The 15,395-nt window shown below is 31.5% G+C and overlaps 1 protein-coding gene across 1 annotated transcript; it reads left to right on the forward strand.

Annotated features, from left to right (window-relative positions):
* Positions 1 to 7,863: 7,863 nt before the first annotated feature.
* On the forward strand, positions 7,864 to 15,373 carry LOC113550374. Its single transcript, XM_026952143.1, has 3 exons — positions 7,864 to 8,447; positions 11,181 to 11,412; positions 13,184 to 15,373. The coding sequence occupies exons 1-3, from the start codon at positions 8,316 to 8,318 to the stop codon at positions 13,495 to 13,497; spliced, it is 678 nt and encodes a 225-aa protein (XP_026807944.1). The 5' UTR covers positions 7,864 to 8,315; the 3' UTR covers positions 13,498 to 15,373.
* The last annotated feature ends 22 nt before the right edge of the window (positions 15,374 to 15,395 follow it).

A 15,395-nucleotide genomic window follows, 5' to 3' on the forward strand; every position in this document is an offset into this window, starting at 1 on the left:
TTTTTACAACAAAATAATTGGCAAATCTTCGTGTTTTGTCAAAATATGAAATCCTAACGGTTAGTTATAAAAAAGCAATAATTGTTATCTATTTTAAATATTTTTTATTGTCTAAAAAAATTCACATAAGAGACTGTATTACATTTTAAAGTTTTTTTATTTAGCTTCGATCGGTTAAATATTTTAAAAGTTAAAATGTGTTTATTTGCGATAAATGATGCGTTAGATTATGTAGTGCTCTAAAGTCAAAGTGTTCTATAAATCAAAATCAAAATAATTTTGACAAAATGTGTACTAAAGAAAAAGTTCATTGCAGAAATTGTGTGACATTGGAATAAAGTATAACTGTAAAGAAAAAAAAATTCTACCAACATAAACTAAGTGCAGCAAAATTAAGCAGCACTCTAACTAATGTTACATTGAGCTGTGTATATAAACATTATAAACCGAAACTTACAAGTTACAAACCGTAGAATATAATTTTATTTTAATATTGTGCAAGCATGTTACATTACACAACATTAATCGCTAATTAAAGGTTTATATTTTTCAACAGGTCCATGAAGTTACAACCATCGCGACGACACGTTGATCACTAATAAATACCAATAAGCAGTAATATTTTACCTGCATCAAATATTTCAATCAGCGGTGAATTGGGTAATTATTTACTCATTTATTATTAAAAAAATATCGCATAGCTTTTAGATTTGATCGTTTTGTTTTTATAAAGTCAATAGCATGGCTGAATAATAATGTTATTTAGCCATGGTCAACAGTATACTGTTTAAACGTACCGTATGTATTTAGTATATATTATAATACAGTGCAAGTGATAGGTCACGCACTCACGCGTTAAATGATTAAAAGTTCATCGGCAGGTCGTACATCGTCTCCGTTAACCGCACGTACTTATAGGTTTTATACTCACAAAGTAAATATTACAACGGTAGTGCAATTATCAATTAACAGTTACTAATTAAAACACATAATTTTACGTCATCGCCGTCGTGTGTGTATGATAATGTGAATCGTTACCCTGATAATATTAAATCAACGGTCGATTTCGTAGTATTACACTATACGTTTGTATGGATATGAATAAGCGTGTATCAGACATTAGATCATAATAATATGCGAAGAATGAAGATTTGACTGTATAGTACACGACTACAAGAAAAACGCAAACAGTACATACCTTTACGTTTTAATAAATTTAATTTATACGCGTTTTTATTCATAACGTATATGAAACGGTCTCGTGCAAAAAATAGGTCTGCGATAATTTGTCTCGTTGCATAAGTCCTCCGCCCCGCCGCCCGAAGGCGCGGATCGACGTCGATTCTGGTCCATAATATATATTATGTACGATCGCTTTGACACAACCTCTCGTTCACGTGGCGCTTCCAACGACGGCGACGATGCTGTCGTGTGTATATGATACTCGTAATAGTATTATTATCGTACCTAAATAAATATCGTCTGTACAAAACGACCGACTGCAAAAGACATGTGCGCCGAGTTTCCGAATAACACGGCGAACGCCCGTCGTCCAATAAAAATACCAGATAGGCGCGTGACGAATACAAATACAATAATTTGTAGTGGCGATGTATAATATGGATGGCGAGCAGAATTTCCGATTTTTTCGTACGAGTGGCGACGACAACCAACAGATAGACAGAAAAATGTAGCCACTCACGCTATGGTGATGCGTGAACACTGAACAACACGTATATCATATAAACTTTTATATGGCCGATCCTGATCCTTGTCCGAATGTCAGGTGACAAATTAAATGCGCGTGGATATACCTCTCCTTAAACTTCGCTAAATTTAAACTGCACGGATGTTTTAATACAATTTTTGGTTGTTTTGACCAAAAGTAAAAAAATAAGTCTAAAATTAAATCCAATGATAAAAAACTATTATATATTGTCTACATATACAAGATACAACACACTACGACATTACGGGGTCTTATTAAATCTATTGACGTTAATTTTTTGAAAACCGATCGAAAACTGTCAATTTGCAAAATATCATAACATGCAAACAAAAACACTTGTTCGCTTCTCGTAAGTTAACAAGCCCCCAGTAAGCCTTTCCTTTATAATGTGTAACATTTAAAAATTTAGTTTTGAAGTATACGCATTTTCGGGTATGAGATTACCCACCCCAATAATTACCAAACACCAGAACCCCACGATCGTTAAGTACACACGCGCGCACACATTACATTTTATCGATACATCGAACAGTAGTATTATGTAATAGTGTAAACTACACGGCCGAGTTCACAGCTACGTCGCCAATCGTGTCGCGCAGCCGAAAGTTTAGTCCGGCCCAACTCCGGAAATTCGACGATAAATCGCTGTGAGTGGTGAATGCTACTATGTTTACAACGGCCGGCCAGAACACGATAAAAGGCCATGCCAATATTAAATGATAATAATATCCGCGTAGAAACATGGCGCGCAGCACGCGATCCCAGAGAGGAGAAACATTTGCCAGATTTCCCTCCAACAGTCGTCTTATACTATTGTTTGGCCACGATTGTTTTCGTTCTGTTTCCGTTTTAATGGTAATACATCGTGTCGGTGTACCGGTAACGGTATCGAAGCGCATAGGTGTACACTCTGCGTACTTTTATTAAACGCGGCTGTTTCTATAAATGGCTATACGCATGTGTGCTACGGGCCGTATCATTAAAAAAAAAAATTACCCAACGCGTACGTGGCACAGGTGATGTCTCAATTCCCAAACATATTTATTTCGATTGTGTCATACACGCATACCGTTGCCGTACATTATACGTATTGTATTAATTATATTCATACCATTGCCGAAATACCGAGTATCCACGTGTAGAAGTCAGCTTAGCGCAGCTATTAATCTCAGCGATCCGTTAGGTAAAACATTATGTACGGTGGTCACCTAGTTGCCTGACGCCGGGCGAATGTGAATATTATACTTCGTGTTTCTGTATAGCAGCCTAACCGAACGGAGTCCCGTGAAATCCAGCGGGTAATATTTCGCGTGCTTGCGTCGGTATTCCAACACGCAGGTCTCATCCATATTATTGTGCCGAGACAGGTCTCGAATAATTAAAACGCGACGACAAATTTTCGCAACGCAACTTTTATCGTAATAATAAATATTATTATTATTATTATTATTATTGCCTATGCGATAACGTCAAACATTTCTACACTGTCACTGCGCAGTAGGTCCCTACTACAGCCTGCAGTACCCACACTATCCCGCATAACAAAATCATCACTCTAGGGTCATTAAACCTATTTCGGATCATAATGATTAAACAGGTTTCCAAAAGCTATAATTTGTTATTCCAAACTTAGATAATATTTTAATTCAAGTATAGTAATTACATATTATTATTACTATGAAATTCCAATGGTGCCTAATAGCTAACATACACTATATAGAAACCTTTTAGTCAAGAATGTTACTTATATTTATTTTTGGTAAAAAAAAAAAAATCATGGACGACGTATTAAAAAGAGTAATGTCGTCAAGACCCGTCATTTCACAATTCAAGGTGATCATCTATGTATTCAAAATAATTAAGAAATGTACTTTTTTAGTGGATATTCAAATAACATATACATATGACAACTGACAACGGTATAAACAATAAATATTAAAATATATAATCGCATCATATTTCCGGCCCCATCGTAGTAAAAATTAATATTTTTGAAAACAATTTTTCACAGATATAATGTACGTGATGTCTTTGAACGTTTAAACTTAGTTTTGAAATTTCATCGATAATTCTTACCCTGTAAAATGGCGTAAAATAAAAAATAGTCGGAATCGACCAGCAACAGGTCCTCCCGTAATCCCGTCCATAGAACGATATTAAAAATTAACTTTTTCGAACTTTTTTCTCAGTGATTAAAAAGGATTCTATTCTTGTGAACGTGTAAGTATACTTTTCAGATTCATAAGACACATACCTTCCCTCAAAATCTAAACTTCATGAACTTATACTAGCTCTATCTTAGTCAAAATATAGATTTTTTGAAAAATGTATTTACGAATATAATGTAACTTAAAGGTAATATTATCTAGACTATTATATAATAGGCTTTTATTGATATTTTTTTAAGTGACTTATGAGCTTTTTAAAGTTTTAATATTTTACTTAATTATAACTCACTTTAAAATTTAAAATACCAATAAAAACCCATAAAAAGCCTTAGATAATATTATTAACTCTAAGTTTAATAACAGGTAAATTGACTTTAAAATTAAAGCTAGCAGCATCAAATTGATACCGCTGAACGTAAATTTGCTATGTTTTATTTTTGTAAGATGGAGATAACACATGTGGGTATGACGTCCTCTTAATATGACATTATATTTAGGTAGTGTAAACTATAAATTGCTAATTAGTAATTAATAATTATAATAAAGGTAACTGGGTGCCGATTTCTAATTAAACGGTAATGCGATAATTGACTAGGAAAAAAAACGGATATGACGAATAGTGTAAATAAGTACATGTTTTAAGATTAATGATTGGGTAGTAGATTTTTATACATTTCAGTGTTTATGTACTATCAGAACTTTTAATATTAAAGTGATTTAAATCCCCGAACACTGTAATACCTCGTTATATTATGGTGAACCCGTGAAACTTTTGTACTCCAACGCGCAATGTATAATATGCATTTATATACCTAAGTACAATACGCGTGTAAACGGCCATATATATATATATATATATATATATATATATATGGGTGTATGTTGTGTGCACCGGTGACAAGGCCTTAGCAGAGGCTAAAAGATCACTATGCCAATCAAGTGACATTATTTTTTTCTTATGTGCGTGTGTTCCAATTTCGGAAAACGGACGGTAGCGAATGCCGCGCATCCGGTCGGCGCTGCATCATGATGATTGTTGCACCGCCGCGTAGGGTCCTCGGGGTTAATGAAAAACTTACATTCTGTACACAAATTGATACGTAGTATACATGTTATTATTGTGCTTCTATAAAGACGACGGAATACCCACGTTATATATTGTACACGCACACACACACACACACACACACACACACACACACACACACACACACACTCGGTGTGTGAAGGAAATTATTTCTGTAACCGGACAACAAAAATTTGTGAATTAATTTTAATAGTCCACTAATTGACCGGTACCGAACGGATATAAGAGCTCTGGTGAATCCGCCTACGAAAAAACACGCGTTATTACGGAATATTATATATATGCATAGGAAACGGCCGTCTCCGTTGCCGTTTCTACGCGCCGTGATATATATCTACATATAATAATAATATATAACATAATATACTTACAGTTGACACGTACGATGTTACAATATTTTACGTGATAAATTACTATTATTAATTACACGTATCGGTGTACCGTATCGTATTGTAATTATGTCTTAATATACTAAACTAAGTCACAAAACTACATGAATATTATAATTATTTTTACCGATAATTTTATAATGACAATAAACTGCGGACATGTGAAAAATATATTTTGTACTCAGAGTGATGGAGCGGTAAATGTAATGGTTATATACAATGATGTGCGATTTTTTTTTTTTTTTGTAAATAGGTGTTTGTTATCACGTTTTAGAGCCATTGTAACATTGTTTTGGTCTTCAACATTGTGTATGGTTTCTGGCAAGAAATTATATCTATAGTCAGTGCTTTATATTTATGATGAATCGCGTTAAATAATTTGAGTCCTAAACATTTAAAGTAAATATAAATGACTGTACTTATTGCAACAACCAATAGACTAAACTTAAGTTTAGTCATTAAAGCAAAACAGTGAAAGCAACGTTATCATTTATATTTTTTATGACATAAGAACTTATAATACCAAAAACTACATGGCCTTGTCACAACAGTGGTTTATTTTTTGTTTTTGTTTGTAAAACTAATTTACAGGACCCCATAACAAACAAAATATTTATTTATTTTCGCTCTCCACAACCCCAGCAAGCATGATTGTTACACCCCTAAAACCTTTCTGCTACGTGTTGTCTATGAATCCAAAACACAGCGATCGTTTTTTGGCGCTATATCAAATATTAGTTCACTTTATTCTCAAATGCCCTCGGGTTAATTTGTAGCAAAATCAAAAAAAAAAAAAAAAAAACCCGTTTTTTCTTTACGCGTACTGCTGTACTCCATCTATGCGATGGCTCAGTGGCTATGTCATATAACCTGTGCAACCTCGTATTCCTTTTACACTGAGATCTACTATATCCAAAAATGACGAAACAATATGCGTACATGGTTTTGTAACGCACATTTCTGATTGATGTAGCGTACTAGCGTTTATTTAAACTATTTAAAGACGTAGCACGTATTTGCACATTTGCACGTGCCTATATGCTTGTAATAAATTAAATCAAACACAATTTAAAATAATTAAACATTAAATAATTTATAATATGTTTGACTTTTAAAAATAAAATATACGTTTAATTTTTAAGATGGAACATTAACATTCTACCTAGGAACAACTCCAGACTAGTAACTAATTCTAATTGGGAATGATGAACAGGAATACTGCGAAAATCAACGACTTGCAGTACTTGCACACATAAGTCCTATAATTTGGGAAGATAGACTTTATTAAGTACATCAGATTATATTGGTTTACTTAACCCGCATTTGTATAGTGGCGATGATGAAGCAGATTAAACTGATTAAAGATTTCTGCGATTGTGTAAATAAGGTCGGACATATACAAGAGCTTTAAATAAATTTTGATTACATATCTTCTCACTAATTTATCCAATGTAAATATATTTATTTAACCATAGGTGTAACTGTAGCAGGGTGTGCAGTCACTTGTCCCCTCCGAAATTTTCGCGGAGGGCTCAAGGTTTTGCCTCCCCTCTCAGATATACCAGCAATAGAAGTCTTTAAGTATTTTACAAAAAAAAAAAAAAAAATAATGAATACATTATAATACATTTATCTGATAAAAATATTAAAATATAAATTCCATTTATATCACATTTCTCCTGTTGTAGAATATGTCGAAGGATTGTCAACGTTATCACATTATCTGGGTTACAAAAATATCCAATAATATTATTTCATGAATTGTGATCCATCATATTATTTTTGTTTTCAAACTAGTTATAGCTATTATAATTCTTTAATTAACTCGTATGTATACTTATTATTTATTGGATATCGGATACACGCGGTTTGTTTCTAAGCCATAAAATCTGAATTCTAATACTTGTGTACAACCTAAAAAATTAGGTTATACTCGTATAGTTTTGATTTTGGTAAATAAATTATTTCGCTTCCTCTCCACTAATTTTTTACTTATACATGCCACTATATTTCACTCTCCTATATGTATAATGTGGTCGATATGCTTATCTATCTCTCTAGCATGCTGCACGCGTACACATGTAATTTTACTACGATTATAATGATCAATACATGTTATACATCATGTACAGTATCGCAGTCAGTACTACAGTTCGTACAAGTCAACGGCGAAGTATCTGTATGATAACCCTGAGGTCAGTCCATTATGCATCGGATACCGCAGTAAATACGTCTTTCGTTTATCGGCTATAGTGGGTACCTGTGCCACAATAATAAACGACCTCCTTAAATAGCTATTCATATGATATACAGATGATACGCTTATTGATGCAGGGACGCTCCGTGCACGGTCTGTTAAGATAATAATATAATATTATCATTGCTATTACTATTATTATTATTATTTTTTTTACTGTTGTTGTTGTTAATCACTCGCCCGACGACGACGTACACTCTCAAACGCCTAACACAACTCTCCCGGTCGTCATCGCGTATGTTTTACACACGTACGGATGTGTATAACAAACAAACACACGCGCGCGAGCAAATTGAACTTTTTACGATGACCGCGATGCCGCCGTGCGTGCACGCTACGAATAAATGATTTTTTTCTAAATGGACCGACCGAACCCCGCACAGTTTAAATTATCATAATCTCTTAACAATCCTTAATTGAACGGGACCCGGGACGTCGAGAGCATCGCGCACAAAACACATTGGCATACAGTCCCTTGGTCTCGTCGCGTCGTGAACTCGAGTTCGATATTATAATATACCTATTGTTGTAGTACACACATAGTAATCCCCAGTACATCTAAAGTCGCGTCTTTATTTCCTATAATACAACGTACGGTTTAACCCGAATAGCTAACAATAATTTCGTTTACGTTTGATGTGATATTGTTTCGTCTGAAAACTTAAACCGTTTACTCCGGTCAAAAATGTACCGTCTGTTTTTGGTACTGTTTTGGTGTTGCGGTTTGTTGGGCTACGCGTCCTCGGATGAAACAACCACTTCGGTGTACGAACACTGCGGAAATCTGCAACTTCAGGAAAACATTCAAATCAAATTGGTACGTGTTTGTCACAACTATACGTTTAAAATCTAAATCGTATAATATTATACTCTAATATCTGACCGACATTTATAATCCGTCGTTTATGTACAAAAATCTTTATGATTTAAATAATCCCACAGAAAAATATATTTATAAATTATTCATTAAGTATGCTTTTATAGGTACAATAAAGTTTGAATTTTTTTAGTTTTTTTTCGATATGTGTTATTGAAATTATTATTACCAGCCTTCCGGGTCAAAAAAGTTAAATTTATAATATGACGGACCTCGTGGGTAGTTATTATACAGAAATTAAAAATTACGGAAATGTACTTTGGAAATGCACTCATGTTAAGCTGGGTTTTTTTTTAAAGCATAATAAAGTTATAAATTGTATAAATTATAATATTCTATAAACAATTACATTTTTAAAATATATACAACATAAATCTATTGATAGATTCATGAGAACCTAAATCAGATTATAGTACATTGGTATATTGACTTATGAGTTATATGGAGTGTTTTTGGAAAAAATAAATAAATCTTTCAAAGTAATACATTTAAAAATGCAATACTAATAACAATATAAATATTAAATATACTATAACATAAACTATTGTTAATTAAAAAATCAGCATTTTCTACCCGCCTCTTTAGCCCTGAAACTTTTTTTTTTTTTATATATATACAATTTATTAATTTATTAATGAATTTAAACTTTAGCTTAACACAACATTTCAGAGACTATCAATAGTCTCAATATAAGTATTATACACGTGGATATGGACAACGACAAATTGACAAAATACCTACATTCAAAGTCAATTACACAGCGAAAACTAGATAATAGTCCATACAAATGCAATCATTCCTTAAGCTATAGCTACCTAATTGAATTATACATTATACTTGTTTTTAAGATTTTCTGATTTCGGTGATTTATAATATAAATGATACAACATTGACTTACGTTAAATCAAACAAAGCATTTCCAAATTAATATTGAATGGAACTGCCTTGTCCGTTCTTACTTATTTTTAAAACTTAATGCCAGGATAATGCCACAATTGAGTATTGATTGTTTTCAGGAAACACAAAGAAATAAGAATAGATTAACCATGTTTGATTCATTTATGTAAAGTAATGGATGGTGATTGGTAAACAGCTAATCTAAACGATGACAGAATAAAATTTAGTAGGTATTAAGAATGCAGTTGCATCTCGTGTTAGATAATTATAATTTTGGTTCCGTTCACGTTTATTAACTTAAAGTGGCTACAATTAGTAAAAGTACATACACATATCTGCTATCACGTTTTAAAAATAAATTATACTATATTGTTACACTTACATTTACGATAATCAAAAAACATTTTTAACAGTTTTATTTTTAATTATATTGTAAATAAATAATTATATATTCTATAGTTGTAGGTATGCCCCAGCTCACTAGAAGTTTTATAAATTGTATAAAAATGCATTAAATAAATCGTTATAAAACTAATTTACACAATTACATGCGTATAGATTTATTATGCATCTATTAAATTTTTGTATTAGATTGCATTGCAAACACCTTAACGGTGAGTTCGAGAGATTTTAATTTTATAAATTTATCGACTACAACTTATAAATGGATAATTTTTAGTCAATTTTATTTTATTTAAATAATAAATTTAAAAAATCTAAACCATGGTATTAAATGTACAATACCATAATGATTCATATATTTTTATTTAGTAAGTTTGAAGGTAGTTTCAGGTTTATAATAAATTAATACAATTTATGTTACTATTTGTTTTTTGTAATAATTAATTCCTTTTACCTATGTACAATATAAACATAGATATAATAGTTGCACTACTTACATTTAAATAATACCTTAAATAAATCTTATCGGCTATTTAATTTTTAATATATAAGCTTAAACCTAATGATATATAGGATAAGCTATTTTATATTTAAAGATTATGAATAATAATCTAAATAATTATTAGAAATAGTAGTAATTAAATCGAACAATATTGAATTTTGTTCTAGGATTGAAGGCTATAACTTGTCGGTCTTGTTGATAATTTAAATATGCCCTATTAATTTTTATAGATTAATTAATAACTAGAATCTAGATAGGTAGATAGATTATGAACTTTTTAATAAAAACAAATCTATTAGATATGGTTAAGATTTTAGACCCAACAGAAATCGTTAATAAATAGATAATTATACATAATAAATCATTTATAGAAGTTAATTATATAGTTTAAAGTGTTTTATATTTATTATTTAATACTGCACTTATATATGAGTATAATATGACTGAAAAACATTATTCCTGGTCTACAATATTTAAAACTATCTATTGAAATTAAAATATCGTCGTTTATTTTTTTTTTAAATTTCAATAAATTATATTTGCGTAGGTATTGCACATCAGACCTTGATATAAATAGATAAGATACGATGAAATTATAAACAAATGAAATTATATGCCGTTTAAACTTCACCTTGTTATATACTGATGTTATGTTTTTTTTCAGTCAAATTGATGATGTCATTTTACAGACATTAATATGTACTACAATGTTACTAATGTATAAAAGTATTCAGTATTAATGTTTTATTAACTACGCATGTATAAAAAAAAGATGATTTCAGTTTAAAAACAAAAACAATTTAAAAAGTCGAACCATAAAAATACCCACATACATTTGAAATAGAGATATTCATTTTTCATTATCTTTTCAGATAACTGGTACATGGTACGTAATTGAAGTTCTACAACACAAAACAAATGAAAAAATGTATCATGGAGAGAAATTTGAAGTACCCACGTGTCCTTCTGTTTTCTTAACGCTTGCGGGTTCTGATACAGATCTGAAATTGTACTGGAATGAAGATATGGGCGACGTTGAATATCTGTTCAAAATTAAAGACAGATCATCTCCCGGATTCTGGTTGTCGTCTGGATCTCAAAACGGTAATAACCAAAACCAAGCCACTTATTTATGGCACGTGCTATTATTCACTTTCTTTGGCGATCCGTATACTACGCATTGCAAATATATGCATTGCTAATATTTTAGGGCGGCCCTAAGGTTATTTAAATTTTATTTATATGATTAAAAAAGTCTGATTGCTAAATAAAATATGTGAGCAAACTATCGCGGTCTGATTTGAGCATTTTATGGACAGTATGATATTGAAGACAAAATACAGTGGACAAACCTTTATTAGGAAACATTACTTAAATAAGACTATATAGCTATGTACATGCGACTTATTAGTAATAAATTATTAATAATAACACTGATGAAGTGATGTACTGCAATGTACATATACCGCGCACAAAACAATGTTAAAATATGCATAAAGCGACTTATGAGTAAATGGCTTTTAGGTACCCTCAATGCGTGTTAATCGATACAGCGAGAAATTGAACATGATTAACATACATATTCGATTTTAATTTTTCAGCTGTGTATTATTTAATTTAATATGTGTGAGTAATACTTACTGAGTATTTATTATTTTATTGTTATGCTATGTACTGGTGTCTATTCACATATAATATGATATAGGTGCCTATACGTTCTATGTACAGCGTAAGTTTAAATAATAATTATTTTATAGGATAATGTATAATGAGTACTGTAATGTCATTGCCTACTTAAGCTAACGATTTCGACATATTATTAATTTTAAACAAATGTTTAGTTTAAATACTTGTTTAGAACGAGTAAGTTATTAATTACATTTTTAAACTGATTCGTTTTCGTAACTGACAGCTCAATCACACGTTCCATCCTAAACACTAGGTACTGTAATCTATAATGTTATATTATATATAGCTATATAGGTACTAGGTAGCTAGGTACATGTAACTATGTAACGGTTTTTCTAGGCAGTGTAAAATTGTATTAGTTGCGGCGTTATTTCATAGTATTTAGATTTTAGACCATAGAAATCTTTTTTTATGTAACATATTTTAGATTATAATTGTTTAATAACAACAGTTAATAAGCTTTACAAATTAGTTATGTAACAGTATAATTTGAATTTGTACTCCTTACCAAATGGCAAACACTATACTTAACTACTTAAGTCTTATATTAAGGTTTCAAAAAGCAATTGAAACGAAAAACTTAATAACCTATATCTACGTTAAATGTTTAAATTTTAACCCAAAATTACAAATAACTAATAATAATAATAATAATAATTGATTGAACAATAACTGTTGAAAACTAGATAGGTACCTACGGTTGAAGTCAAAAGTCGTGAAATATACTAACTATATCAATTACCTACATAAGTCCAATACAAACAGCTGTTCTTGATATTTTGTTCAATTGTAAATAAGAAATAATTTAAAAAATAATTTTACTATCTACATATTATGTATTAGTCAATACGCAATGTCATTATGGATCTTCTTGACTAGGGTTTTAGTTTCAAACAGCGCAGTCAGGATTGATTCAATAACATTGCTATGTTGTTGGAAATATAAAGGGCAAAGGTTGAGAGAGACGGGGATAGACGGAGAGTATATGAATAAATAAATAAAATGAGTATCAAATCATATGAGTGCAACGAATTTGTGCGTCGAAATAACAACTATAAATAAAAACGTAACGAAAAACCTTTTGGCGGAAACTAAAAATGATAGCACGTCTATGTGCGGTAAACGTTGGCCGCGATACATTATTATATAAACATCTACGTTTTTCCGGACGCCGTCCGTTTTGCAGGCACCCTAGTGCAGGTGACCAGCTACGATCAGTTCGCGGGCATGGTGTACGTGCGAAAGGCGATCAGCAATCACATGGTGTTGACGTTCTGCTCGCCGAACACGCAGTTGTACAGCGTGGTGCTGGCCAGGGACAAGACGCTTGATCCCAAGGACCTGAAGAGCATCGTGAACCACATGCACCTGCAAAAGTTGCCCATCACGCAGACGAAACGTACGTGTCGCAGCTCTGCGTCCGCGGCCCGAGCCACCGCTTGGACGACCACCGCGTTCTGCTTGGCGTACCTGGTGTGGTACCAGCGCGTCCACAAATAGGTCGGTCGCGACCACAATATGCGTCGCGCACCTATTCACGTCGAGGCAAGCGGACGCGTATAAAAACACACACACCCACACACACACACACACACACACACACACATGAGGGCGCAGGGTCGGCGTTGGTCGAGGTATATGACGAGGGGGTATAGTTGACGACTTAAACTCGGCGACGCGCCGCGGATGGCGATTAAAAATCACGATATGATATTTAATATAACACTTGCACCGTTTCCGAACGATGTCCGAAGCCGATATGACTTGGATGTTTTTATTCTGATTAAAACTTACAATACAATCCATATTATTATAATCCACTACAAATATTAGGTACCAAAGACTTATCCAATGATCAACTACATTATATTATTATATCGCGGTAAACGAGTATATTGATTTTTTGGGTATCAGCTCATTCTGTGTTAGGTATACGCAACAGTAGTGAAATTAACATCACAACACGTGTCATATTTTTTTTCGTTATCTGAACTGATTTAAATATATTTATGAGCTGTAAATTAATTAATTATTTTATCTGTGCTTAAAATGGAATTATTAGTGATGAACATAACACATATTAACACAAATTGTTTATTTCTTGTTAATAATAATTTTTAAAAAACACGTATCTAGAACAACTTGAAATTATTAACACTAGGTACCTACCTAAAAATATGTCTAAATGACATATTGTATTCTTCAAAAATTGCATCCCCTTAAATAGGTACATTTTATAAAATCGTCGAAAATAATACGTAATTGCTCCTTACTTACTTCTTTAGCATGATATACACGTGGTAAAAGCCTCTTAATAATAAACCGTACTACATAATCATATCGTTCTACACAAAACTTTCTTTAAATTCTTTATTTTGAAATAATATTACTGTATAAAACGGTATCTGCGGCTACGGCGTTATTAAAATTCGTGTTTTTTTTTTTTTAAAAGACCCTAAACCCCCTTTTACTTCGACTCTGCGCATACACACATATACAAACGACAATACTTAAAACGATAGGAATGAAAGGAAAATAAAATACAAAAAACATACATACCTTCCTTACCCAACATTGCGTTGTCATCCAAATACATAAAGACAACATAATAATATACCTATGACATGTGTACCATGCTCAATTCAAGTTGTGCAATAAACCGTTAAAATATATCAATTCCGTTCAATTTGTACTTTTGCTTAATTTTTCGGATCTCTTTAGTGCATAGTGATTTTGTTTTATTGCGTACCTATTTACATGCTACTTCGCTTATCTATAAATTATAATATTGTTTTAGTAAACACAATTAATAACGTTTGATTGGACGACTACTATATAGCAGTGTACCTATACTATAAGATAATTGCATAATGTTGGGTTACCTTTTTTTTTTTGTGTAATTTATTTTCTTAAAAACTAATATATTGTTACAATGATTACTTAGATATAATGACTATTTTATAAAATTATTTGTAAATTGAAAAAAAAAATGTTTTTATAACATTTAATGAAATCGGATGTTTATTACAAATAATATTAATATACTTATATTATATAAATATACCTATATTTTTTGCAGTATCTAATGCAGCTATACAAGGGCTGTAAAATATGTTAGCTTTGCGCAAATTTGTATACTTTATTCGTTTAAATAATAAAGCACAATAGTAATTGTATAAGTATATTAACTCTAAACACTTATTATAACTAATTAGAGAAATAAAAATAGACTCAATTTTTACAATTACCAATAAATAATATCATAAAAAAATATACTAAATTATATAATAATAGGTTTAGCCGCAGTCTTGTTGCATCACTTACATCATTAAGGATTTACACATAACTTAAAATAATGACAATAAATCACTTTTAATGTACAAAAATATTAAGTAATT

This window comes from Rhopalosiphum maidis, chromosome 4, assembly GCF_003676215.2.
Source record: "Rhopalosiphum maidis isolate BTI-1 chromosome 4, ASM367621v3, whole genome shotgun sequence".
Taxonomy (NCBI): Eukaryota; Metazoa; Arthropoda; class Insecta; order Hemiptera; family Aphididae; genus Rhopalosiphum; species Rhopalosiphum maidis.